The sequence below is a fragment of the Ictidomys tridecemlineatus genome, chromosome 7 (assembly GCF_052094955.1).
Source record: "Ictidomys tridecemlineatus isolate mIctTri1 chromosome 7, mIctTri1.hap1, whole genome shotgun sequence".
Lineage (NCBI taxonomy): Eukaryota > Metazoa > Chordata > Mammalia > Rodentia > Sciuridae > Ictidomys > Ictidomys tridecemlineatus.
In genome coordinates, this window is record NC_135483.1 from 138,706,002 (window position 1) to 138,733,770 (window position 27,769).

Here is a 27,769-nt window from a genome sequence, read left to right on the forward strand (position 1 = left end):
AACTGAGCTATCTCTCCAACCAACAGGCCCTACTTTTTACAGAAGGGACAAAGAACTTGACTGGCCCACAGTTGCACAGTTTTTACACAGGACCGATATTTGAAAGCAGACAGTCTGATTCCAGAGCCTCAGCACACACACACTCCATTGTTTTCTCAACTCCAGGATTCCACAAATCTTTGATTTTTAGAATTTTCGCTTACACGATGTAATTTAGATATACAAAAACAAGTTTTTTGAAAAAAATAAAAAGGCAAACGCTTCAAATGAATAGACAGCCATTGGAAAGGCTGGGATACAAATGCCATCCATAAATATTTAAACGTTTACCCCAACACGAACTACCAGCTATCCCTCAACACCCTGCGGAACGTTTTAACCCAATCTCCTTGGAGTGAGGGCGGGACTTTGCGGGCCGTGGGAGCCTGCGACCGTAGCGCATGCTCAGAGCCACGGCTCTAGCTCGCCCGAGGCCACGCCCACTCCGCCCGCAAGGGCTGCCGGGACGGCTCCCATCTTTGAGCGCTTTGAGCCAGCCGGCGGCGCTGCGAAGTGGAGACCTTCGGTCGTTGTTAGTGATCTTGTGGCGCGCTTACGGGGCCCGGATCTTAAAGGTGAGCTTTTCGATAGCTAATGGGAAGGTAAAAAAGAACCTGCATTACGTGATGCAAGACGGCGCGTCCTCCTTCCTTGCTGCCGCCCGCGGGACGCATGTACACCTCGCCTACTGCACGTTCGGGCGGAGCGCCGCGTGGGCCGCAGCCGGAGGCGGCGTGCTGTGCTACGAGTCGAGGGGGCGCGGGCCGCGACTAGGTTACCCTGCCGGCCCGGGCGAGGAATGCGGGCGCCTGGGGTTCCCCACGTGCCCAGGGGAGCCTGTGTTCCCGTGAGACGCGACTCTGGTGAGGTCTTTGAGTCGAGGCTACCCGCATACTCCCTGCGTTCTTTCGGTTTCTTATCTCCACCAGTTCTCAGTCCTGCCCAAGGCTGATGCTTCAGCCACCTCTGTAAATTTCTAGGTAGGTCGGTGTTGGGTAAAACACCAAAGGGTTCCATGGAGTCTGTGGGGACTGACTGGAAGCCAAAGAAGTTGGGGCCGCAGATGCAGCCTCGACCTGTGTCTCTTGGGCTTTAGGATCCTCCTTCCTTCCCAACAGAGCTGCTTCTGTGTGAAATGGGAGAGCGTGGGTAGTATCTCAGTTCTAGTTGTACGTTCTGGAAAAGTAGATCTGATGAAACGAAGTTCCACAATTGGGTAGGCCAAAGTAGCCTTGCAGGGACTAAATAAGTTCGTTTATCTCATCGTTTGCTTTTTTGAGAGGCCCTAGATCACGGTAATGTTAGTAACTTGACCATTGTAGGTGGTGGTATGCAAACCAGGGCATAATATCGCGTGAATTCTGTAGTGGGCCGTAAATATTCCCATTGCGTGATCTTTCATTGGGTACCCGGGTTATTGAATAACAAATTTAGTGTATCTGGTGATGTCTTCAAGAAGTATATCATCAGTAGCTCATTACTAGATTCAACGTAAAGTCAAAAGACTTGGTTTGTGATTTCTAGCAAATCACATCACATCCTTCTTTTTCCCCCCCTGTAATAATGTCAGGATGTGAAACAGGAAACTGATTGTAAAGTTAACTAATATGTTAGTGAATTGTAAGACACCACCTCTCATTCTTCACCCACCGCAAAGTGGTTATAGCGTATCCATGTTCTCAGATTTGCATACATTTCTTAATATAGTGTCTAATCTAACTCCCGATTTTAATATTTGAAAATTTTACCGTAAAGTTATGATATCTAACTTGCTGATAACGTTTTTATAAGTCATCCATGGCTAATTTTAAAAGAAGCTACACCAATCAAATAGCAAGGAGAGCCATAGTAATATACTGACAGATTAGCTGCATATACTGATCTGTTTAAAGCCATCAATGGTTGGGAATTTTCCATCTCTTATTCCAAAGTATAGCTTTGTTCAGATATTTGAGAATTGAGTAGAGAAATTGAACCTGTGAACTTGGAAAATTCTTGACTTTAAGAAAACAATGGCATATTAATTTTTAAACAATTTTTCTGGTCTTAAGTTTTATGTTAAAAGAAATAATCATTTCTGCCGATTTGGGAAAATTTACAGATAGCCACAATGGCTGAAAACGGTGATAATGAAAAAATGGCTGCCCTGGAAGCCAAAATCTGTCATCAAATCGAGGTATGATTCTTGTGCTATTAAACTGCAAAAATAAGTTCCTTAAAGGGAAATTTAGGGCCTGAAAATAACAAGAAGGATATTTAATTCAATACATGTCTTCTCTTTGATTCTTAGAATTAGATGAATGTACATTAGTGTGCAGTTTTATTTGGGTGAAGCCAGCTTAGGAAACCCAAGAATTACAAAAATTTCAAAACATAACATTATGGACTGGTGTTACTTAACCAATTTTTACTGGGAATAATAATAGTATCCTCCTCATAGGGTGTTAATCTTACCCTTTTGAAGTAATCAAGGTTAAAAGCCTTTGATATGGGTTTGGGTTTGTACTTCAGTGATAGATTGCTTGCCTAGCATGTGTGAAGCACTGGGTTCGAATCCCAGCACCACATATAAATAAATAAAATAAAATCCCATTACAACTAAAAAAAAAAAAGCCTTTGATACTTTGCTCCATACTCACAATAATGTAATGGGGAGCTGTGATGACTGGGGATTGAACTCAGGGGCACTCGACCACTGAGCCACACATCCCGGCCCTATTTTGTATTTTATTTAGAGATATGGTCTCACTGAGTTGCTTAGTGCATTGCCATTGCTGAAGCTGGCTCTGAACTTGCAATCCTGCTTTTGCCTTCCCCTGCCTCCGCCTCCCAAGCTGCTGGGATTACAGCCGGGTGCCACTGTTGCCCATCGAATGTAATTTTTTTAATGGACTTTAGAGCAATGTTAAGTTCACAGCAATTTGTATGAAAATACAGAGATTTCTCAAACATTCCCCACCGGTGTGGTACATAACTAACACAATTTTTATTTCCTTCCTTTTCCTCACACCAATCATGGGATGTGTTTTGGGGAATAAATTTTTTTATGCCATCAATATTTTATTATTCATTTCCCCTCCTTAATATGTAGGATCTTTCTAAATTTATAACATTTTTATGATTTTTTGTTTTGTTTGGCTGTAGATTGAACCAGGGTCTCAATGCAGGCTAGGCAAATGCTGTACCACTGAGCTATATCCCAGCCTTTGTAAATTTTGATTTTGAGATGAAGAGTTTTCTTGTGTTGCCCTGCTGGACTTTAATTTGTAATCTTTCTGCCTCAGTCTTCCCATTAGCTGGAATTAAGGCATGTGCCATTGTGCCTGTCATGCATATTCTTCATGTGAATCTTAGTAGACATGCTTACTGATTACTGTTAAGATGAAATTCCTATTTTTAAAAAAGTTTTAATATTTCCAGTTAACATCTCTACCAATGTTTAAACCAATGCTAGGTTTTCTTGGTTTTTTAGAATTTTATCCAGTTGGTGGCGGGGGAGAATTTTAATCAGTTTGTTAGGGGGGAAGTGCTATCTGTTTTTCATTTTGTTTCTTGGCTTTATAATGAGGTCGGCTTTTTTATGTTGTAATACATATGTACTTTTCTTTTTGGTTATACATGACAGTAGAGTGTTTTTTTGGGGGGGGGTTACTGGGAATTGAACTCTGGGGCACTCAACCCCTGAGTTGTATCCCCAGCCCTATTTTGTATTTTTATTTAGAGAAGGGTCTCAGTGAGTTGCTTAGCACCTCCTAAGCCACTGGGATTACAGGTGTGTGCCAAGACACCTTGCTAGAATGTATTTTGAGGTCTACATACATGGAGTCTAATTTTTTCCATTCTTGTGTACATGATGTGATATATATACTCTTTAAGTTGTAGATGGACACAATGCAATTATTTATTTATTTATTTTTAAAGGTTCTGTAGTTGTTGATAGACGTTTATTTTATTTATTTATTTATACGCAGTGCTGAGAATTGAACACAGTGCCTCACACTTGCCAGGCAAGTGCACTACTGCTGAACCACAGCCCCAGCTAAAGGTTTTTTGTTTTTTTTTTGTTTTTTTTTTTTTTTTAAGTTGTAGTTGGACACAATACCTTTATTTTACTTTATTTATTTTTATGTGGTACTAAGGATCGAACCCAGTGCCTCACACATGCTAGGCAAGCATTCTTCCACTGAACTACAACCCCAGCCCACTTTTTGTTATTTTTCTAATGTTGTTATTTCTCTATAACTGTTCATTTTTTTCACCACCATTCCCCTTAATTTATAAGAACCTTAAACTACTTTTTCTCTCATGCTACTTTTGACATTCCAAATAGCCATTACTGGGTATTTTTTTTGTTTCGTTTGGTACCAGGGATTAAACCCAGGGGTGCCCCACCTTTTTTATAAATATATATATATATATATTTTAGTTGTAGGTGTACATAATACCTTTATTTATTTTTATGTAGTGCTGAGGATCGAACCCAGTGCCTCACATATGCAAAGCAGGCACCCTGTCACTGAGCCACAACCCCAGCCAGTAATTGATACTTTTTAATTTTCTTTTTATTAATTTGTATTAAAACATTTCATTATTGTAAATTTAGGAAGAATGGTTGTTGCCCCTTTTAAGTTATGACATGCATTTTTAAAGAATGAAAGTTGGTAGTATAATGGTAGTTAAAAAAAAGATTCCAGGGTTGGATTAAGTATTATACAGTGCTCCAAAATCTAAAATGTATTATGATTATCTTACAGTATTATTTTGGAGACTTCAATTTGCCACGAGACAAATTTTTAAAGGAACAGATCAAATTGGACGAAGGCTGGGTACCTTTGGAAATAATGATAAAATTCAACAGGTAAAAAAAACCTTTTTGGTTTGTTTGCATTTTGGAGATTGAACCTAGAGCCTCCTACATGCTAGGCAAGCCCTCTATCACTGAGCTATTCCCTCAGCCCTAATGCCTTTTAAAAGTCATCTAGGTTCTCTGTTAGTAATGAGTGCTTCTACTAAATCTTAACGTTGTTATATATATATTCTTCAGGTTAAACCGCCTAACAACAGATTTTAATGTAATAGTGGAAGCTTTGAGCAAATCTAAGGCAGAACTTATGGAAATCAGTGAAGACAAAACTAAAATCAGAAGATCTCCAAGCAAACCCCTCCCAGAAGTAACCGATGAGTATAAAAATGATGTAAAAAACAGATCTGTTTATATTGTAAGTGGGTCTTAATGCATTTAATATAATACATTTATTTAGGAAGAAAACAGTGGTGTGGATAAGGGCTCAAGATTCAGTTACCTCACTTTCTGTATGTCCTTTGGCAGTGTTCTTAACCTCTCTCTACACCTTATTTTCATAAATATGGATAATAATTTCTACCTAATTGAAATATTGAGTTAAATAAAAAAAACTCATACATTCGATAAAATCTTTGACATATTCTAAGTGCCCAGTGCATATCATCAACTATTCTTACTTGTCAACACCTAAAATCTACAGCAACTTTCTTTAATATGTTGATTTTAAATACTTTATTCTGTAAATTTTCAGAAAGTTACAGAAGTAGCTTGAACAGTATAAAGTATAATGTACCATTATTGAAATTTAGCAGTACTTAACATATGAATAATGGTTGTTTTTTTTCCCTCTGTGCAAATTTAAAACCTATATCAGGTGAATCACTTTCATTGCACTGAGTAAGGCTCATTTGATTGAGACAGGAAGAGAAAGAGATAATGTGTATCCTTGCTTCATTACCAATCAAAATTTTGGGGGAATTGTTCACTTTTCACAGAAAGGCTTCCCAACTGATGCAACCCTTGATGACATAAAAGAATGGTTAGAAGATAAAGGTCAAGTGCTGAATATTCAAATGAGAAGAACATTGCACAAAGCTTTTAAGGTATGATTGTATGATGATAAGACTTCTAGTTGTAAAATATATGGGGCATAACTTTAAAAGAAATCTTTTTTTCCCTTTTATTTATTTTTTTTTTTAGGGATCAATATTTGCTGTGTTTGATAGCATTGACTCTGCTAAGAAGTTTGTAGAGACCCCTGGACAAAAGTACAAAGATACAGATCTGTTAATACTCTTTAAGTACGTAATTTCACTCTTTTTTCTTCTGGCTTCTCAGTTATTTAGAATTGATTGACAAACTAGGATAAGGATCATAACTAAAGTCCCCAGTTAATATTTGGTATTCTTGGGGCTGGGGATGTGGCTCAAGCGGTAGCGCGCTCGCCTGACATGCGTGCGGCCTGGGTTCGATCCTCAGCACCACATACCAACAAAGATGTTGTGTCCGCCGAGAACTAAACAATAAAACATTAAAAAAAATTCTCTCTCTCCTCTCTCACTCTCTCTTTAAAAAAAAAAAAAAAAAATTTGGTATTCTTGAGAATCCTTTGAGAAATGCCTAAATTTTTTTCAGTGAGAAGTACACTAGTCCTTTCAGAGTATAAGACTGTTTATTAGTACCTTTTCATTATTAGAAACTAATAAGGAAAGTTAACTTTTAGTACTTACTTTGCATCTAAAATTTATAATCAGGCTGAATACTAAATTTGGACTTTTTGTGTGAGTGAAGAGTAAATCACTGTTTTATATTTAATAGTTTGTATAAAAATATGTTTTTATAAGGAACAAAGGATAGAGACTTGAATCACGTTCTTGTGTATGTGCGCATGTCTTTAAAATGAGAATGAACCAGGGCATTTTCATGATAAAGTTGTAGGGCCATAGTGCCTTACTTTTGCATTACATAGTCTTCTAAATGCTGGTGTTAAACCTGATTGACTGAGATCCACTGTGATAAAGCATACTATCAGTGTTACATAGTCAAAATTAAATTTTTAACATGATTTTCATAATTGCTGGGTGTTGTTTTGGGGTACTGGGATTTTAGGTTTTTCGCCTTTTGTGAAATTAACACTACAGAAAACTGTGAAACATTATTTACATGACTTCTGATCTTTTTTTCTATTCATGGAGGGGTAAGTGAAAACCAACACAAGACAGGAGAGTGGGATATTGGGTTTCTTTGGGAGTCATGAAATGTCTAAAATTAGTGATGGTTGTAGAATTCTGAGTATGCTACTAAATCATTGAAGGTACACTTTCAAAGGGTTAATTTTATCATAGTAAAGCTGTTATTAAAAGAAATAAAACCTTCCTATACGTATTTTTAATTTTTAGATGATTACCTTGATAGAAAATGTTTGTGACATTCCTTGCTGTGCCATGTCTTAAATCATTCAAAATAATTTGCAGTCTTACCTTTGTTCTCATGACCTTAGCCTTTGTGTTATGTTCTTTAGGGAAGATTACTTTGCAAAAAAAAATGAAGAAAGAAAGCAAAATAAAGTGGAAGCTAAGTTAAGAGCTAAACAGTAAGTATGTTGAAGTATGACATATCTGAATTACTTAAAGCTTTAAAATAGGCTTGAAACACAGTTTAAGTGTCTTATTATATTGGAGGCCATATTACATTGTAGTCTAGCATTGGATAATCAGAAAACCTAAGGACCGGCTTTGGTAATCAAGTAGCTTAGTGGTCATGATTAGGTTATTCATTTTTAATTTTCTTATTATAGTGGGTGGGAAAATTATAATTAAATCATGTTTATTTGTAGAGAGCAAGAAGAAAAACAAAAGTTAGCAGAAGATGCTGAAATGGTAAGTGTAAAGTACTGATATTTAATATATCTACTAGTTAGAATAACTTTTAAAAGTCTTGAAAACGGTGTAAATGTGTGTGATGCTGGGGATTTAACAGGACATTGCACAATCTAAGCTCATGCTCTGCTACTGAGTTACCCACCATGTCTGAGGCTTTTTTAAAGAAAATATGTTTTGGTTATCATTAAAGTGATATAGAAATAATATTACCTAAAATTACTGTCCTGAGTTTAATAATCGGATTTATATAGTTTGCAGTTAAATGTCACTTATAGAAGAAATTAAATTAAAATCAGAAGCAATTTTAAAGAATAACAAAGGATGGGCTGGGGATGTGGCTCAAGCCGTAGCGCGCTCGCCTGGCGTGCGTGCGGCCTGGGTTCGATCCTCACCACCACATACCAACTGAGAACTAAAAAATAAATATTAAAAAAAATTTTAAAAAAAAGAATAACAAAGGAAAATACACTTAAACTACATTAAAACAGCATTTTGGTTTCTGTTGTAGGCATAGAGTGGTTTGAGCCATTTCTGATAGGTGGGTAAGAAACTTTTTTGATTGCCTTTTGTATTTCTTTAGAAATCTCTAGAAGAAAAGATTGGATGTTTGCTGAAATTTTCAGGTGACTTAGATGATCAGACCTGTAGAGAAGATCTGCACATCCTCTTTTCAAGTCACGGTGAAATAAAATGGATAGACTTTGTCAGAGGAGCAAAAGAGGTTTGGAGATATTCAAATACTTTTTGGTGCTCAGTGAAAGTCCATAGAAGATAAAGTTAATAGAAAACTATTTTTAAATTGTGTTGATTAAAATACTTAAATGATTTATTTTTCGTTTTGTTATTCCTATCAGTGATGTTATGTCTGATTTTTTTTTCTGAATAGCTTTTGGTTCAGTAAAATTCATTGAATTAGTAATGGCATAAAGGAATTACAGGGTAGGAAAAAGTTAGTATGAACAAAAAAATTTAATTAGGGGACAACAAACTAAGGGTGTGATTTTTATTTTCTGTACTTGGTTAGGGAATTATTCTCTTTAAAGAAAAAGCCAAGGAAGCACTGGAGAAAGCCAAAGATGCAAACAATGGTAACCTACAGTTAAGGAACAAAGAAGTGACTTGGGAAATACTTGAAGGAGAGGTGGAAAAAACAGCTTTGAAAAAAATCATAGAGGACCAACAGGAATCCCTAAACAAATGGAAGTCGAAAGGTTATTTATTCTGATATTTCCTTTAACAGTTTGGTTATTTTACTTATTTTAGTAAGTGTTCAAAAACACAACAGACTCAAATTATTTTCTTTACCAAGTTCTCAATTATGCCTCTACAGGTCGCAGATTTAAAGGAAAAGGAAAGGGTAATAAAGCTGCCCAGCCTGGTTCTAAAGGAAAAGTACAGTTTCAGGGCAAAAAAACGAAATTTGATAGTGATGATGACCGTGATGAAAATGGTGCAGCAGGTAAGTTTTTTCTAAGTCCTTTGGTAGTTCCATGAGAAATGTGTACTTTATGAGAAGTTACTTGTCAGAGATGTGGTTTTTTAACTTCTGTATGAGTGACATTTTTGAATTATGGTGTAACTCTGTCGTGCTGTTTTACAAGTAGGAGACAGGCTAGGATATTTTATTAATAATTGTGCTCAGCATTAAAACAGCAGTTGAATTTATTAAAAATTTCTTCTAATTATTTAGGAACAGTGAAAAGAGCAAGAGAAGAAACGGACAAAGAAGAGCCTGCATCAAAGCAACAGAAAACAGAAAATGGTGCCGGAGACCAGTAGTTCAGTGAATACATTTTTTTTTTTTTTTTTAATTCATTGTAGTCAGGTTTTAAGCTGCTTTTTGTCTTTGGAGGCTTTTAAAAAGAAAACCGAATTAGGTCCACTTCAATGTCCACCTGTAAAAAGAAAAATTTTTGTTGTTTAACTTGTCTTTTTTTTTTTGTTATCAAAGTGAGGTTTTTTTGTTTTTGTTTTTTTTTAAATGTATAGTTCTGTTTGTGTTCAGAGGATTCAAATATCAAATGGAAGATTCTTCCACTCAATTGCCTTTGTAATATGAAAATGTATTAGTACAAACTAATAAAATATATGCTATATAAAAAAGAACAAAAACTTGTTAGTTTTCCTTTTTGTATCCACAAAATGTTTGAGAAAGAACTTTAAAAAATTTGAGTATTGGCTGTTGGTTATGGGCCTTTCCCACAGTTAATTTATTTCTTAGGCTGGCTTTCTGTATTTACCCAGGCAACTTATATAACGGTGCAAACAATTACTTACTGCAAAGGTTTTTCCCTTCACTCTGTTGGTCTTTCTAGCCATCATCTTTCCTTCTTGCAGTGCTGGGGATCAAAGCGAGGACCTCATGCATGCTAGGCATTCACTCTATCTGATTGAGCCATTCATTGAGCTATACTCCCAGCCCTTCAAAGCTTTTCAATACTGTATGTAGATAGGACTGAATCAAGAGACTTACTGATTTCTTTTTATGAAAGTTGTATAGTGCTGGCAGGTCATATCGAAGTTCTAAAAAACAACAGGTAAAGATAAACATGTCATTTCCAAACATTTACCACCCTTAACTATAAGCAAAACTAAGAAAGTTCGAAATGCTGGTAAGCCTAATGACGTTACTTTAACTTCTCCATGTACTGAATTGATGTTTCCCCAAGAGTGACATGGCAAACTGGCCAAGGCATTTCTGGTGTTGTAACCCATTTGTACCACAATTTCATGTTAAAGGGGAAAGGTTAAAGAAATAACAAGTGGAAAATAAATATAGTTTCATAGATGACTGGGGCTAGGATTGTGGCTTAGCAGTAGAGCGCTCGCCTAGCACAAGCAGGACCCGGGTTCAATCCTCAGCACCACATAAAAATAAAGGCATTGTGTTGTGTCCATCTACTCCTAAAAAATATTTAAAAAAAAATCTATAGATGACTTAAGTCATCTCATAATGATGATGCTTAATTCAAAGTTTTCTTGTCTAGATTTTAGTAATGGCAGATATTTTTCTACTAATTTCTAAAGTACTCATATTTTTCATATTCTAAATAATTTAAACGGTACACTTACTACTGATCTGTTTTAGAAGGATGGGAATCAGTTACCTATCCTTCAAATTTTCCAATACATATTTTAACCCTAGAATCAGCTTTTTTGAGTTTTAATGTGCAATCAAAGCACTTGGGGATCTCATTAAAATGCAGATTCTAACTCAGTGGATCCTGAAATTTTTTTTTAGCTTTCAGGGATGTCAGTGCTGATGGTCTGAACACCAGGTGTGGAGCAGCAAGGCTCTGGCATATTAAAATACTGTGGCATAGGGGCTGGGGGTAGAGCACCTGCCTCACCACATAAAAATAAATATATTGTATCCACCTACAACTAAAAAAGTATATATATGTTACTATTTCAAAAATGCTCTATATTGTAATACCTTAAAACTTCATGAGGGACAATAATACCTAATATAGTAGGAAGACTGATCTTTTAATTATTTCATTACTAATTATAAACAGTAACATACCTAGTTAGATATTTTAATACCACAGGACCAATTCATGGTAAGTTTATTATTAGGGAAAAAACATGTTTCACTGAACTTTTATTTTGTGCTGGAGAGCCAACTAAGGGCTCTGCAGATGCTGGGCAAGAACTCTACCATTGCACCCAATGTAGTGAAAAATGTTATCAAAACAACTGAGCCAACCTCCTTGGCAACTTTTCTCAAAAAGGGATGGAGATGTAGCTCTGTGGTACTGGGTTCAAGCCCCAGTATTGCCAAATATTGCCAAAAAAAGAAGCATGAGCTCATGGTATAGATGTTTATAATCTATCTCCCACCAGAAAGAAAAAGGTCAATATTATCTTACTCTATGTAATTAGAAAATTAAAAAAAAAAAAGTTAACTAGGAAACAACCTGGTGGCAATTTCCACAAGTGGATTTCAAAAATTGGTTTTATCAACTCCAAGCCCATGTTTTTACCCACTGAATGATATAGTCTGTCTGGGCCTGGAGTTACAAATTACCTGAGGTCTAATAGAAATTTTCAGTAAAATGGATAAACTGTGACAGACAAAATCAATTACCAATCATTCATATTTTTCCACACAGAAAAACATTCTATAATATATTTCCTTAGCACCTGAATAAAAATTTTGGTTAGGTTATTGCATGTTGGCCCTTTTGGATAATCAGGGTTAAGATTCATCTTACCTGCAATGATATCTATCTTGATTTTCCATTCTGCAGCTTTCTTTTGAACATGCTAAACATAAATAACATTTTTATGTGGGCTTATTTTTAAGTAAGACTTAAAAACTGCTTGTTATTAATATTAGATTAAGTTTTAAGCTTAAAATTTCATTAGAAATTAGACTGAGGGCTGGGGATGTGGCTCAAGCGGTAGCGCACTGGCCTGGCATGCGTGCGGCCCGGGTTCGATCCTCAGCACCACATACCAACGGAGATGTTGTGTCCGCCGAGAACTAAAAAATAAATATTAAAAATTCTCTCTCTCTCTCTCTCTCTCTCTCTCTCTCTCTCTCTCTCTCTCTCTCCTCTCTCACTCTCTCTTAAAAAAAAAAGAAATTAGACTGAAAAGTTTCAACTAGATGAATATTTTGAAAATCAGTAATCAAGTCATTTCAATATATTTAACAATCAGCCAAATTACATAAATTCAAGTGAAAAACTTTAAGAAAAGCATCAGAATACGTGATACACTCATGATTTCTCATCATTGTCTCATCAATATAACTACTTATCCTGGAAACTATTCAGCAGAGAGGTCCATGTCCATGGGCAATTCAGTGGCAGTATGGCGTAATAGTTCAGAGCATGGTCTCTAGAACCAGGCTGCTTGCATTTAAACTACAGAACTACTACTTGCTAGCTATATAACCCTGAGCAAATTGCTCATTCTGTGCCTCAGTTTCCTCATTTGTTAACGAGGCTAGTGTTTTTTTGTTTTGTTTTTGTACTTGGGATTGGACGCAGGGATGCTGAAGCACTGAGCAACATACCCAGCCCCTTCTTACATTTTATTTAGAGGCAGGGTCTAAGTTGCTTGAGGTTAGTGTTTTGAACTGTAACAGATGTGTTAGAGCTTTATAGGTCTAAAATTCTTGAACCACTTCACAAAGAATTATTAATTTTTAGTTGCTAATTTACTATTTAAAACTGCTTTATTCAATTAAGGCTTTTTGGACACAATATGTATTGGCACTTGCTTTCATATATTGATTGAGATTTACCAGTAGATATGTTATATTCTGTTGACTGCTTACATGTACCACTGTTCATTGTTAGCAGTGTATTTCTGCTTGGCTGTCGGATGTTGTACTTTTAAAAAGGTTATTATGGGTTGAGGTTGTGGCTTAGTGGTAGAACGTGTGCCAAGCATGAGTGAGGCAGTGAGTTTGATTTTAGCACCACATAAAATAAAAAAGCATGGGGCTGGGATTGTGGCTCAGTGGTACAGCACTCTCCTAGCACGTGTGAGACCCTGGGTTTGACCCTCAGCACCACATAAAAATAAAAAAGATATTTTTTAAGTAAATAAAATAAAGGTATCGTGTACATCTACAACTAAAAAATATTTTTTAAAAATGGGGGGGCTGGGGTTGTCACTCAGCAGTAGAGCGCATGTGCAAAACCCTTGGTTCGATCCTCAGTACCACATAAAAATAAATAAAGGCATTGTGTTCAACTACAATTAAAAAATAAATATTTTTTAAAGAAGGGTTATTAGATTACTATGTCTCTAGAATTTTTTATTTTCAACTGGGTTCTTTTTTTTTTTTTAAGAGAGAGAGAGAGAGAGAGAGAGAGAGAAAGAGAGAGAATTTCAATATTTATTTTTCAGTTTTCGGTGGACACAACATCTTTGTTTGTATGTGGTGCTAAGGATCGAACCCGGGGCCGTACGCTTGCCAGGCGAGAGCCCTACCGCTTGAGCCACATCCCCAGCCTCAACTGGGTTCTTATGCACTGTTCATGACTAAAATATTTTTCCTACAAGGCTATTTTAAAATCTCTTCATAGAAACTATTTAAATAATAACAGCCAACACACAGCAATTAGATATGCAAGACTCTGATCTAAGTGCTTTGTAAATAGTAACTCATTTAATGTTCATAATTATACCAATTATAGCATACTGAGTTCTTTACACCAAAGAGTATAGGTCAGCATAGTTGAGAAAACAAGATCAAGTGGCTTTACCAAAAACATACTTAAGATGCAGCAGAACTTAGATTTGAATCCAGTCCAATCTGGTTCCAGAGTCTCAGTTTTTTCTTTTTCTTTTTTTTTTAATATATTTTTTCAGTTGTTGATAGACCTTTTTATTTTATTCATTTATTTATATGTGGTGCTGAGAATCGAACCCAGTGCCTCATACACATCAGGCAAGCGCTCTACAACTGAGCCACAATCGCAGCCCCTCAGTTTTTTTTTTTTTTTTTAAAAGAGAGAGAGAGAGAGAGAGAGAGAGAATTTTTTAATGTTTACTTTTTAGTTTTTTCGGTGGACACAACATCTTTGTTTGTATGTGGTGCTGAGGATCAAACCTGGGCCGCATGCATGCCAGGCAAGCGGGCTACCGCTTGAGCCACATCTCCAGCCCCCCTCAGTTCTTTCTTAATCACTAAGTTATATTGACAAGGAAAAAGGTACCGCCCCTCCCCCTAATTTCTGTAATACATCTTTCACACTCCCCACATTATGTATTGGCAAAAAGAATAGTGAAATATGTGGTTTCTGAACTCAGAATTCTTTTGCTTGAGGCTTACCATTTTTGAAACTAGTTATACCATACTTCTCCTTTAACTGCATGAGCCCACTGGGAGAAGAGGCATTAATCAACCAGAACGTACCCAGGCAAACCAGAACATATGGTAATCCTAGTTATACCATACTTCTCTACTCCCGAATTGTAGTACCTTTGCTAGTAACAGTCCTGTTTGAACAAATCTTTGATGAAAGAAGGTAGTAATAAATAATAGCTAATTAAAGGGAAAATTTAGTTACTAAGAGCTAAATGTCAAAAGGTCAGGAGAAACAGGCACTGTGGTAATTTAGCATCCACAGCAAGTCCTTAAAACACAATTTTTTAAAAAATGACCTAAAATATCATGGTGATGTGAACTTACCTCTCTAGTTGAAGATTTGTGTAAAGAATATACTGCTGTTCTTGCCATTTCCAAAGCAGTCTTTAGAAAAGCCATATCTGTTCCTATGAAAAGAAAAAGAAAAAAAAACCCTCTTATTTACATTTTGTACCTTTTATCAAAGCAGAAGATTAGACAAATAGAATTTAGAAACTTTTTCCTAAACTCCAAAACAGGCACTTGAAATTCTTTCTGCATCAAGTCAGGGTACAAATAAATATCAGAATATTTTATTAAAGTTGATAAAATAAAACCAGAATTATATTGTCTTGGCTAAAAAATAAAGCTAAAGTAAAATTTTAATATTATATCCCATTCTAATGAGTCAAAATCCAGAATCATCTTGGTGGGGTAGGGGTACTTTTTAAAGTATGCATGTGTTTTCCTTCTCTTATTGATTTCCTACCCTCCTTGCCCATAGTACACACAAAAACAGTGAGTCACTGTTATCAATGAGCACATTCTGAAACACTCATGTGTGTTTAAACATTAAAAACAGGTTTGAGGGCTGGGGATGTGGCTCAAGCAGTAGCGCACTCGCCTGGCATGCACGCAGCCCGAGTTCGATCCTCAGCACCACATACAAAGATGTTGTATCCGCCGAAAACTAAAAAATAAATATTAAAAAATTCTCTCTCTTGGGCTGGGGATGTGGCTCAAGCGGTAGCACGCTCGCCTGGTGTGCGTGCGGCCCGGGTTCGATCCTCAGCACCACATACCAACAAAGATGTTGTGTCCGCCGAGAACTAAAAAATAAATATTAAAATAATTCAAAAAAAAAAATTCTCTCTCTTTAAAAAAAAAAAAAAAAAGATTTTGAAGTAGACAATACAACTAAACTGTGCCTGATCTTCTGACCTACAGAAACTGTGAGTTAATCCACATGTGTTTGAGATAATGCATATTAAAAAAAAAAAACAAGTTTGAGGGCTGGGGCTATGGCTCAGCAGTAGCGCACTTGCCTGGCATGTGTGAGGCACTGGGTTTGATTCTCAGTACCGCATGTAAATAAATTTAAAAAGGTCTCTATTAACAACTAAAAAATATATATATTAAAAAGAAAAAAAAACAGGTTTGAGTGGCTGGAGTTATAGCTCAGTGATAAGAATGTGTGTTTAGGGATGGGGTTGTGGCTCAGCAGTAGAGCACTGGGTTCAATTCTCAACCACATAGAAATAAATAAGTAAAATAAAGGTATTTGTCCAACTACAACTAAAAAATACACATTAAAAAAAAAAAAAACACCAGAATGTGTGTTTACCATTGGTGAAGTTTTGTGATCAATTCCCAGCACTACCCCTGAAAAAAAAAAAAGGCAGATTCAAAAAGTACAAAATCCTTTATAAGTTTCAAAATCATTTTTAAGGGCCAGACAAATCATCCCAAATATTAATCATAAATGATGAAAATTTACTTAATACAAATTTGTAAAAATAAAGATTAAAAATTCAATTCCTAAATAAACTGAAATTTAAGTTATAATACCTATACAGGTAGAAGATTGGTTTATTTAATGATCAATGATAAAATCACTTAGTCCAGTTAATAGTAAAATGTTCTTTAAAACTTGCTTTCCTGTGAATACACTAGTACATCTAATTCTTGTTACTAACCTTTATTATTTTTGGTCCCAAACGGAGGATTCATTATTACTGTATCAAAAGACTTAGACATTCTGTTGGATAATGAGCATACATCACATTGAACTATATCCACATTTGTTAACTCAAACTCTTCCACATTCCTATTAAATATCTCCAATGCATCTTCATCTATGTCAAATCCAACACACAACCTATAAATGCAAAACACAAAGAATGGCATCTTACAACTGCCACAACAAAACAAAAAGTTTTTACTTATGCTTTTTAACTCAGTTAACAAAAGTTAAGAGTGGGTGTAGCTTTTCAACAGTATGATTTCCCAATGCAGCCAGGGTTGGAAACTCAGATGTATATAAAAGGGACTGCTGCTCTTATACTTTAAAAAAAAAATTATTCTAATTAGTTATACGTGATAGAAGAATGCATTTTGACACACTGTACACAAATGGAGCACAACTTCTCCTTCCTCTGGCTGAACATGGTGCAGAGTCACAGAGGTAGCGTAATCATACATATAGGATAATAATGTCCATCTCATTCCACCGTCCTCCCTAACCCCATACCCTTTCCCCTCCCCTCTGCACAATCCAAAGTTTGCTGTTATACTTTTTATTTATTTATTTTTTGGTACTGGGGATTGAAGACAGGATGCTCAACCACTGAGACACATCCCCAGCCCTTTTTAGAATTTTGAGACAGGGTCTAAGTTGCTGAGAACCTCACTAAATTGCTGAGGCTGGCACTGAACTTGCAATCTCCTGTCTCAGCCTCCTGAGCCTCTGGGATTCAACCATACTGCCTATATTTATTTACATCCTATAAACAAACAAATATATAGTTTTTATATTCTGTACATTCAAAATATACTCAGTATTAGATTATTGGTCCCCCATCTCATTGTTTAGAGTCCCATGAATATAATTCAGTTCATCTTATTTACACTTATTAAGGCTGCCCCATACCCAAATAGTATAAGTTGGATCACTTACCCTGCTCCTAACATTGCAGTTCCGATGCTAAGCACTCCACAACCACATCCTAGGTCTGCAACCACTTTATTTTCAATGTCATCATATGTGTTATGGATTGTATAAAGCATACATGCTAAAGAACAATTTTAAAACATATTAGGGAATAAGTAGGGTATGACTCATTTAATTTGTACAAATCAGTGTACCATGTTATTAAAAAAAAAAAAAAAGATTACTTAGTATGTAATAAAAAGCACCACAAAGGAGGATAACACTTATTAGAGGTTCCCAAAAAACTGTCTCTGGTAACAATGCCAAGAATGACAAAACTGTCACTAGTATCTCAAGTAAAATGAGAAAAATGCTTTATTTTTCCTCAGCCACCTATTCAAAACATTGTTCTGTGTGTGTATGTGTATCTATTAGTTTTTTTCTTTGATGCTGAAGTAGTTTATATAAAAGAATAGTACAAGTAAATAGAGTTATAAATATCCTTCCTTGTCAAAATGTAAGTTTGGCAGCCCTGTATCAGTCAGCTTTAAAAGTTTACTAATGTGGGAAGACTACAAGTCTAGGAACCAGTAATATCAAACAAGCATTAGCATTAAAGGGGCACAGAACTTTTTTGTAAAGTTTGTCATCAGAACACAGGTATCATAATCTCCCACATCCTATATATATGTGTGTGTGTAATGTTCACACATGTGTATACAGATATATATACACACACACATAGATATATATATATATCTTAAGACACATATCATAATCTACAAATGATAACTGATAAGAGAACTAAGGAACAGGGCAGAAGGTTGCTGAGAAAGAGGTTTTTCAAACACAAGGTTAACTGTAGGTTAAGCATGAATAATACCACTTATATCTCTCTGTGGATATCTGACCTCAGCAAGGGCTACTGGCAATCCCTAGTGGCTGAGGTTCCAGAGATTTTATTAAAAACACAATTATAGTGCTATTTCAGACTGAATGTGTAATTACTGATGTGGGTGTGATTACTTTGACGCTGGTTTCTGAAAAGAAGCACACCTGTGTGCATGCTACAAACTAGGTGTGAAATAACTTATTTTTAAAAAATTGCATTTCACAAAAAAACTAAAACCCTACAGAAGACTATAAGGAGTCATTATAAACTGAGAAAACTGATCTTAACCTAGACAGTTTAAATTAATTTGTATTGGCATATTATAATTTTACATGATAGTGGGATTCATTTTGACATATTTACATGCACAAAATGAAGAAATTTGGTCAATTTCATTCCCCAGTTTTGCACAAAAGTTTTGTGTGGATTTTTGGTTGGGACTATGCCAACATCTTAGAGTTAACTGCAGGTATGTATACATTCTTTATCCTTCTCATTGGCAGCTTAGAAATAACTATTTTGGAACTGGAAAATAGTCCCCCTTGCAAGTGTTCCCAGGAAATTAATTTTCCTAAGGTTTCCCCACCACTTTATTATATTATTATTAAATATGGATCTTTCTATATTCCCTTCTGTACTCTATGTCAACTGCTGGCATCAAGAAACAGTGCTAAGGGGCTGGGGATGTGGCTCAAGCACCACATACAAAACAAAGATGTTGTGTCTGCCGATAACTAAGAAATAAATATTAAAATTCTCTCTCTCTCTCACTCTCTCTTTAAAAAAAAAAAAAGCCACAGGAGGTCTTTGACCTCCATGGCTCTAAAAAAAGAAAAAAGAAACAGTGCTGATTCTCGAGTAATGTGTTAAAATTAAAACGTGTCCTCACCTCTTTATACAGTCATACTCTGATTTTGCTAAATTCAAGTCCTTCCACTACCAACTCTAGTATTCATTTGTAGGGCAGAGGATTGCATCAGAATCTTGCAATTCCAATCCCTGACAATTCATTCTAAGAGGAAAATGATCCTTACTTAGCAAATATTTACTGAGCTCCTAATTAGTACAGCAACTTTTTTTAGGCACTGGGAATTCGGGGGGGGGGGTGTGTGTGACAAGACTAAAAAATTCCTTTATGAAAGAAACAAACAGTGTTAAGAAGCACGCGGAAAACAAAACAGGAAAAAAGTGTGTGTTTAGGACCGGCAGGGGACTGTCTTTAACTGCGGTGTAAAGGCCTCTCTAAAGTGACACGCGATCTTAAGGCGGAATTTCTCCAGACAGTCCCTAACCAAATTACGTTTCTTTTTTTCATCAAGGAGTAAGCATGTAAGGCTAACCCCAGAAGCTAGGGCATGGTGAACCAGCCGCCCTACCTGCAATGTGCGGCCTGGTCGGATATTGTTCTAGAAGTAGCTTAGGCTTTTCGAATCCATCCACTTGTTGCAGGCGACTCTCTAGTTCCTTGAGCCTTAATTTCTTCATTTTTCCCCCCTCTCTTACATGTGGGCTTACAGGGTTCAACCACACCAGAACTGCAGGGAAATCTAACCCGGATCTTTCCTCCCGCCACACACTTTCTCAGTGTCACAAGCTGAGGGCGGGGCAGGAAACGCGGGACATAGGGCCAGCCTCCAACCCGCCTCCCGGGTGTCGCGCGCCGCCCTACAGCCTCTGAGAGCCGGCGGCGATAGCTGGAGCGCGCGTGCAAGATGCCTGGTGCAGCAGCGACCCTGCACCTCAGGAAGCGAACGGCGCCGGAAGCGACACCACGCACACGCGCACGCCTCCGTCATCCGGCGTCGGGTTGCAATCTCTGCCCAGCGTTGGGGTTCCGCTGGCGATCCTGCCTCTTCGGCCTCGGGAGAACCGAAGAACCACCTGAATTCGCATATCGCTAGTCAGTCCTCGCGTCTGTCGTGTGCTCAGAACCCTCAGGCTTTGCCTTGAGTACCTACCAGCCTCTAAAGATGTGGAAAGAGGGTGAAAGTGAAGCAGGACAGAGGGTGAAAGTCACAGTTACTTTGTGGCCCAGTGTGACCCTTTTGCTTGTTTTCTCCCAAGCTCCCTCTCAAAAAGCGGCAGTCTCCACTTCCGTTGCTTCCTTCTCCATTCACATGTCCTACTTTATTGTAGCGTTTCCCTCTTTTTAGGTCACCTGTGTCACTTATCTCAACCATCACAGGAGTGGTGATGTCAGAGAAGCCAAAGAAAGTTTAAATGAAGGAATAAGGTCGTGGTATCTTTTGCAGGAAAGAGGTCAGGTGTCTCACAGAAGGAGCAGAAACCACTTTGTAGTGGATTGTGAAGAGAATGGAAGTTTAGGAAGTAGAAGTTGTAAAGGTGAACAGTTCTTAAAAAGTGCACCCATGAAAAGGAGAGTGAAAATGGCTGACGCTTAGCAAGTTTGGGGAAAGGCTTTACTGGTGGTGTTAGTAGATAACTTTATTTACCTACTGGGTGTGCTGGGGTTCAACTCAAGAGCCTTACACTTGCTAGGCAAGCGATCTACCACTGAGCTACACCACCAACATTATTAGAGTTTCTCTAAAGATAGGAGAAGAAAGGAACATATCTAAATTCTAATAGAATAGGGACAATCGAAAGGGAGGGGATATTGGATGGAGTTGGGATTCTCAGATCCAGTGCTTAAATAAAAGGGTTGCCCCACTAGTGGAGTGACCCTGAATCTTGTACAACCAGAGGAATGAGAAGCTGTGCTCCATATGTGTACTGTATGTCAAAATGCATTCTACCGTAAAATTAATTAATTGATTGATTAAAAAAAAGGATTGCCCTTAGCCAATGGAATGACATTTTGTTATTAAAGGAAGAAAAAGGGAGTAAAGGGATGATGATTGAGTTGATAAATGGTGTCTGAGACTGCTACTTCCTATGAAAAGTAGAATTCAGTTACTGTTATGAGGATTAAATGAGTTTGTACATATAAAGTTCTTAGTAGATAAAGGCAATACACAAAGTTCTTTGTCATATAACAAACGCCCAATAAAATGTTAACTGTTTTTGCTCTTGGTGGTGTTTATTGATAGAATGGTGGTGGAGAAAGAGATAATTGAAGCTAGCCATATATTCAAAAGTAATGGGTCCCCCACTTTTTTTCTTTTGTTTATCCCAAAGATGCAGGTTGATTTGTTATTTTTTCTACATTTTTTATTGGTGCATCATAGTTATACATAATGATGGGATTTGTTGTTACATATCTGTACATGCACACAATATAAGAATATAATTTAGCCAGTATTATTCTCCTGCACTTCCCCCCTCCCTCCGCACTTATAATTCTTTTGGAGGTTAATTGCAATTTAGAATCTTAAACTACACCAATGAATCAATAACTTCTCATATTGTTACATTGCAATCCCTTAGTCTGTCTTGGTCTTTGAATAAATGTTTTACTCATACATGATTTGTAATATCATGTATTAGTCATTTGGGAAAAAAATTGGTTCCCTGAATTTTGAAAGTATTCCATCATGTTTCATTGTACAATACCAGAAAATCACATTTATTAATATCAATACTGATCTCCCCCAGAAAAGGCTTTAAATAGAGGGAAGACTGTTAAACTCAAGATGGAAGATACATTTTCCAAAACATTAATACAGCTTGAGGTTTTTTTTTCCATTGGCAAAAAATACAGTCTAGTGTTTTTCATGAAGTGACAGTTGTATTTATTCCACTTTTCAGAAAATGCCTGTCATATAGCAAGACTGAAAAAACATAGTTTGTCAGTCATGCTGCAAGGGTCCAGCGAACCTTGGAGGAAGAGACCACCAAGAGACTGACTCATGCAAACGCAGAAGGGGGTTTATTGATCCAGCGCGCTGGGGCTCCGTGCTCACTCAAGAAGGGAGAGTAGCCCAGAGCCCAGAGCAGGGGTTGAGTAGTGCTTAAGTACACTTTTTGGGGAGGGCGGGGACTTTACATATATCACAGTCTTCTTTAACAAATCACCATACACCGCGGGAAAATCAAACAACAATTCTTAGACTTGATTAGTACATTCATTGGTGGGAACAGGTCAGGCTGGAGTGATAGGTCATTCCTAAGGAAGGGGTTACATTCAAACTGATTGGTTCGGACCCTGAATGCCTACGTGCTAAGCTGCACAGGGTCCTAGGATATTAATCAACTAAATGGTCAGTGGGGCATTGTCTTAACTGCCAAGGTCTCGGCTTGGCACCAGAATCACGAGGCACTCACAGCTTTGTAGGTTCAAACAGCAATTCTTTATTCCAGCTCTCACACCACCTCCACACAGGTCCAGGGGCAAAACGCGTTCTGCTGTCTCCCGCACCAACAACCTACTCCACGAGGCTCTCTCCAAATCCCATTTTTATCTCACGAGAACTCAATGGGAACAAGCAGCAGGAACACCCTAATCCCAGCAATAATCTTCAACTGCCAACTTCCCTAAAACCCATTATCTTAAACTGGCAACGCCTTAAACTCAAGGAGCCGGTTACTTCCTCAAACCTGATCAGCTCTAAACCCGGATCTGCCTTGGTCCTTGAGCAAGGTCACCTTATTAAAGTATGCATGCAATGTCCCATCGAATGTCCTCTAAGCAGCATGGGGTACGCTTGGCAAGGAAATTTCGATGCGTCATTCCTACTTGGTAATGGCCCTCAGCACTTAACTGCCTCAGGAATTTCAGGTTCTGTGTGCAGTTCAGAAACTTTACAATACCTAGTCCTTTACATTTCAACTCATGCTTTGCAGCTTAGAAGCAGCTTTACAATGCCTGGTCCTTCACATTTTAACTCAGGCTTTGCAGCTTAGAAACTTTACCCTTTCAATGCTTTCAAATAAAATTGTGTTTCCTTAAAAAAAAAAAAAAGCCAACTCTAGTAAATGCTAAAGATTATACAGGCACACAACTTTTAGAATCGATCAAATTAATTAAATTATCAAATTTGCAGGATCCAAAACAAAAACTGGTTATGTTTCTACACATTAGCATTTAGCAATATGAAAAGAAAAGTAAGAAAACAATTCTATTTACAATAGCTTAAAAAAGAATAAAATACTTAGGTATAAGTTTAGCCAAGGAAGTGAAAGACTTGTGCACTAAAATCTACAAAACATTGCCAAGAAAAAAAAGAAGAAGAAGAAGAAGAAGACATGAATAAATGGAAAGATATCCCATATTTATGGATTGGAAGAGAATATTAAGATGCCATTACAACCCAAAGAACAGATTCGACACAATTCCTATCAAGATCCCATTGTTTTTGTTTTGTTTTGTTTTGTTTTTTTAGAAATGGAAACATTTGTCCCAAAATTTATATGGAATCCTTAATAGATCTGAAATAGCTAAAACAGTTTTGAAAAAGAAGAACAAAGATTGAAGACTTATACTTTTCTAAATTCAAAGCTTATTACAAAGCTACAATAATCAAACTAGTGCACTACTTGCATGAGAAGAATACATATATACCAGTAGAATAGGGAGTCCAGAAATAAACACTCATGTATTTGGTCAATTGATTTTTGACAAGGATGTCAAGACCATTCAATGGAGAAAGATAGTTTTTTCAACAAATGGTACTGGGAAAACTGGATAGCCACATGCAAAAGAATGATGTTGCATCTTTAACTTCCACCTCATGTAAAAGTTAACTCCAAATGATTGATGGGGCTGGAGTTGTGGCTCAGCACTGGGTTCGATTCTCAGCACCACATATAAATAAATTAATAAATAAAATAAAGATCCATTGACAATTTAAAAAATATTTTAAAAAGAATGGATTGATGACCTAAAGTAAAAAGGCAAAAGTATAAAATCTTTGAAGAAAACATAATGTTAAATCTTTATGAAACTGAAAATGACACTATTTCATGAACACAAAACCAAAAGCATAAATAACGAAAGAAAAAGTAGGTAAATTTGATTTTATCAAAATGAACAACTTCTGTACACCAAAGGACACTATCAAAAGAGTGAAAATACACCTCAAAGACTGGAAGAAAATTCTTGCAAATCACATGTAGTGCATATAAGTGATTGCTACCAAAATATGTAAAGAACTCCTGCAACTCAAAAACAAAAATACAACCTATATCCAAAATAGACAAGGAGATTGAATAGACATTTCTGCCAGGAAGATACACACATGGTCAATAAGCACATAAAAAGAATGCGCAACTTCATCAGTCATGAGGGAAATAGAAATTAAAATCACAATAAACTAACACCCACTAGAATGGTTATTATCAATAAAATGGAAAATAACAAGTGTTGGAAAGAATATGAAAAAACTGGAACTCTCATGCATGGCTGGATTATAAAATGCTGCAATTACTGTGAAAAACAGTTTGGTAGTTATTCATAAAGCTAAAGAGTATTATCATATGATTTAGCAATCCTACTTCTATGTATCTACCCCAAAGAACTGAAAGCAGAACTCGAACATACCAACACTCATAGCAGAATTATTCACAATAACCAAAAGGTGTAAACAACCAAAGTTGTGTATCACCAGATGGATGGATAAACAAATTGTGGTACTATATATACATAAAATAGAAATATTATTCTATTATAAGATGGAATGAAATTCATATACATGCTACAACATGGATAAATTTGTAAAATACTGTGCTAAGTGGAATAATAAACACAGAAGGACAGATATAATCATATATGATTATAATCATATAATATATGATTAAATGGAATCATATAATTATATTGTAAGGGTCCGGCGAAGTGTTGGAGGAAGAGACCACAAGAGACTGGCTTCATGCAACAGGCAGGAGGGAGTTTATCGGATCCTAATTCAGCACACTGAGGCCCAAGGCTCACTCAGGAAGGGAGAGTGGCCCAGAGCCCAGAGCAGTGGTCAAGCAGAGCTTAAGTACACTTTTTGGGGAGGGTGGGGGGCTTTGCATACATCAGAACAAATCATCATGAGGTGCAGGAAAATTGAACAACAACTCTGAGACATGATTAGTACATTCATTGGCAGGAACAGTCTGGGCAGGGGTGATTGGTCACTTCTAAGCGGGGTACACATTCAAACTGATTGTGAAAGGGTAAAGTTTCTAAGCTGGAAAGCTTGAATTAAAATGTAAAAGATTAGGTATTATTAAGTTCCTCTGTTACACCCAGAACCTGAAATTCCTGAGATAGTTAAGACAACACCCTACTGGCCATTTAGCCTAGGGCCCTGTACAGTTTGTCACAGGGCCGAACCAATCAGTTTGAATGTGTACCCTGCTTAGGAATGACCAATCATCCCCGCCTGCCCTGTTCCACCCAATGAATGTGCTAATCATGTCTCAGAGTTGTTGTTCAATTTTCCCGTGCCTCATGATGATTTGTTCTGATGTATGCAAAGCTCACCGCCCTCTCCAGAAAGTGTACTTAAGCTCTACTTTACCTCTGCTCTGGGCTCTGGGCTGCTCTCCCTTCTTGAGTGAGCACGGAGCCCCAGCGCGCTGGAATGGATCCCCAATAAATCCCCTTTTGCCAATTGCAAGGAGCCAGTCTCTTGTGTGGTCTCTTTCTCTAATGCCCCGCAGGTCCCTTACAATTGGTTTTAGGGCCTCAAGGACTACTTGACAAACTACGCAGAGTCCCAGGTTATTAGACAACCAGGGAGTCAATGAGAATATTTAATGGGCAGTTCCAGTATTGTCCTAACAGCTACAGGGATTACAAGTTCTGGGGGTAGCAGAGGAATTTTAACAATACCTAGTCTTTTACTTTTTAACCCAGGCCTTGCAGTTTAGAAACTTTACAATGCCCAGTCTTTTACACTTTAACTCAGGCTTTATGGCTTAGAATCAGCTTTGAAATTTTACCTTTACAATATGATTCCATTTATATGAAATACCTAGACTAGATAAATACATAGACAAAGTAGAATAGAGGTAGTCAGGGTTGAGAGTGAGTGGGTTGGGGAATCTATAATTATTGCTTAATAAGTAGAGAGTTTCTGTTTGAAATGATGAAAATGTTCTAGATATTGATGGTGATGATCATTACATAACATTGTGAATGTACTTAATGTCACTTAAATTGTGCATTTAAAATGATTAAAATGGTAAAGTGCCGCAGTCTGGCTGGGCACAAATCATGGAGCCGCCACAAAGCACTTGTGTGTTCAAACAGGAAACTTTATTGCCCGAACTCCACCAGCACTCCACACACTCTCCTCGGGAACTCTCTCAGCTCTCCCCAGGGCTCTGTCCCTACCCACTCAGACCCGCGAGAAATCCACAGGAACTCCAAAGTAGAGGGTGCCCGAGGCAGCAGGAACTACCCTATTCCCAGAGCCACCCTATTGCCAGACCAAGCAGGGGTCCATATACAACTGAATACACAGGTTAACATAACCATCATCATCTCAATGGCTTGCTGGGTCACCTCTCAATCACTCCCTTCTGGCAGAATGCCATATGTCATCCCGATTTGGCTGTGGCCCTCAACAGTAAAGTTTATGCTATGTATATTTTCCCACTGGGCTAAAAGTTTGTATCCCCTCAAAATTCATGTGCTGAAACCCTAGCACCCAAAGTGATAGTATTGGGTGGGGGGCTTTGGGAAGTAATTAGCTTAGATGGCTTAGATGAGGTCACAAAGTTGGTGACTGCCTGATGGGATTAGTGTCCTTAGGAGAGGAGAACTTCCTTTCCACCCTGCCCCTATCATGTAAGGACACAGGAAGAAGGAAGCCATCCAAAGCCAGGAAGAGGGCCTTCATCATACCTGAACCCTGATCTTGGACTTTCCAGCCTTCACAAGTGTGAGAAATAAATGTCTGTTGTGTAAATCACCCAGTCAACGGTATTTCGTTACAGCAGCTCCAGCTAACTAAGATGGTCAGAATTTAAAAATTTAAAGCTAATAGTTTAGTTTAGCACTTTGCCCATGTACTTTTTCCTGGAGACTTCTAAGATACTTCAGTTTATAAATGAAGAGCTTTATGGGCAATTACTAACTCATTACAAATATTAAGAGGGCTTGTTGTGCTCGAATTCAGGACCCCCAAAGACCACCAGAGACCCAAGATCGATGTAAGCAGCAAAGAGGTGTTTATTGCGAGCTAGCTTGGTCCTCTGCGTGTACACACAGCAACTGGTGATGCTGAGAGGCTCCGAGCGCAGGGTTTGCAGCATTTTTATACATTCTTTGGAGAGGGCAGGGACTTCACATACATCATAGCAAATCATCACACACCGGGGGAAAATCAAATAACAACTCTAAAACATGATTAGCACATTCACTGGCAGGAAAGAGTTGGGTAGGGTTGATTGGTCAGTATTCGTTTGAACTGATTGGTTTAAGCCAAGAGGGGTGTACGTGCTGAACTACATGGTTTCCCAACATGTTATCAACCACCATAAACTGGGAGGGTCATCAGGCATCCCAGGTATTTCCCTG

The 27,769-nt window shown here is 37.4% G+C and overlaps 2 protein-coding genes across 5 annotated transcripts; one reads left to right on the forward strand and one right to left on the reverse strand.

Moving 5' to 3' along the window:
* Positions 1-457: 457 nt before the first annotated feature.
* Ssb (small RNA binding exonuclease protection factor La) lies at positions 458-9,837 on the forward strand. 2 transcript variants are annotated; one of them, XM_005324572.3, is made up of 12 exons: positions 458-614; positions 2,141-2,215; positions 4,794-4,897; positions 5,084-5,258; positions 5,839-5,946; positions 6,044-6,144; positions 7,365-7,436; positions 7,680-7,722; positions 8,306-8,446; positions 8,750-8,936; positions 9,056-9,184; positions 9,416-9,837. In XM_005324572.3, exons 2-12 carry the CDS (start codon positions 2,150-2,152, stop codon positions 9,502-9,504), a joined length of 1,215 nt encoding a protein of 404 aa, XP_005324629.1. In that variant the 5' UTR covers positions 458-614; positions 2,141-2,149; the 3' UTR covers positions 9,505-9,837. The 2 variants fall into 2 exon arrangements, with proteins under 2 accessions (XP_005324629.1, XP_077873675.1); XM_078017549.1 differs by lacking the exon at positions 4,794-4,897 and having other exon boundaries at positions 476-614.
* Positions 9,370-20,108, reverse strand: Mettl5 (methyltransferase 5, N6-adenosine). Of its 3 annotated transcripts, XM_005324571.5 has the most exons (7): positions 19,734-20,107; positions 17,493-17,607; positions 16,513-16,694; positions 14,882-14,964; positions 11,943-11,994; positions 10,199-10,248; positions 9,370-9,620 (listed from the first exon to the last, which is right to left on the reverse strand). In XM_005324571.5, exons 1-7 carry the CDS (start codon positions 19,840-19,842, stop codon positions 9,582-9,584), a joined length of 630 nt encoding a protein of 209 aa, XP_005324628.2. In that variant the 5' UTR covers positions 19,843-20,107; the 3' UTR covers positions 9,370-9,581. The 3 variants fall into 3 exon arrangements, with proteins under 3 accessions (XP_005324628.2, XP_013213770.2, XP_077873676.1); XM_013358316.4 differs by lacking the exon at positions 11,943-11,994; XM_078017550.1 differs by lacking the exons at positions 9,370-9,620; positions 10,199-10,248 and having other exon boundaries at positions 11,964-12,214; positions 19,734-20,108.
* Positions 20,109-27,769: the final 7,661 nt, after the last annotated feature.

What these genes read in the sequence shown, in the direction of transcription:
- Ssb (XM_005324572.3), top strand. Translation starts at nt 2,150, where the DNA reads ATGGCTGAAAACGGTGATAATGAAAAAATGGCTGCCCTGGAAGCCAAA. An exon ending in ATAATGATAAAATTCAACAG is followed by an intron (nt 4,898 to 5,083) that starts GTAAAAAAAACC and finishes TATATTCTTCAG; the next exon opens with GTTAAACCGCCTAACAACAG. An exon ending in TTGTCAGAGGAGCAAAAGAG is followed by an intron (nt 8,447 to 8,749) that starts GTTTGGAGATAT and finishes GTACTTGGTTAG; the next exon opens with GGAATTATTCTCTTTAAAGA.
- Mettl5 (XM_005324571.5), bottom strand. Translation starts at nt 19,842, where the DNA reads ATGAAGAAATTAAGGCTCAAGGAACTAGAGAGTCGCCTGCAACAAGTG. An exon ending in ACTGCAATGTTAGGAGCAGG is followed by an intron (nt 16,695 to 17,492) that starts GTAAGTGATCCA and finishes TTGCATTTATAG; the next exon opens with GTTGTGTGTTGGATTTGACA. An exon ending in ACAAATCTTCAACTAGAGAG is followed by an intron (nt 11,995 to 14,881) that starts GTAAGTTCACAT and finishes ATTTATGTTTAG; the next exon opens with CATGTTCAAAAGAAAGCTGC.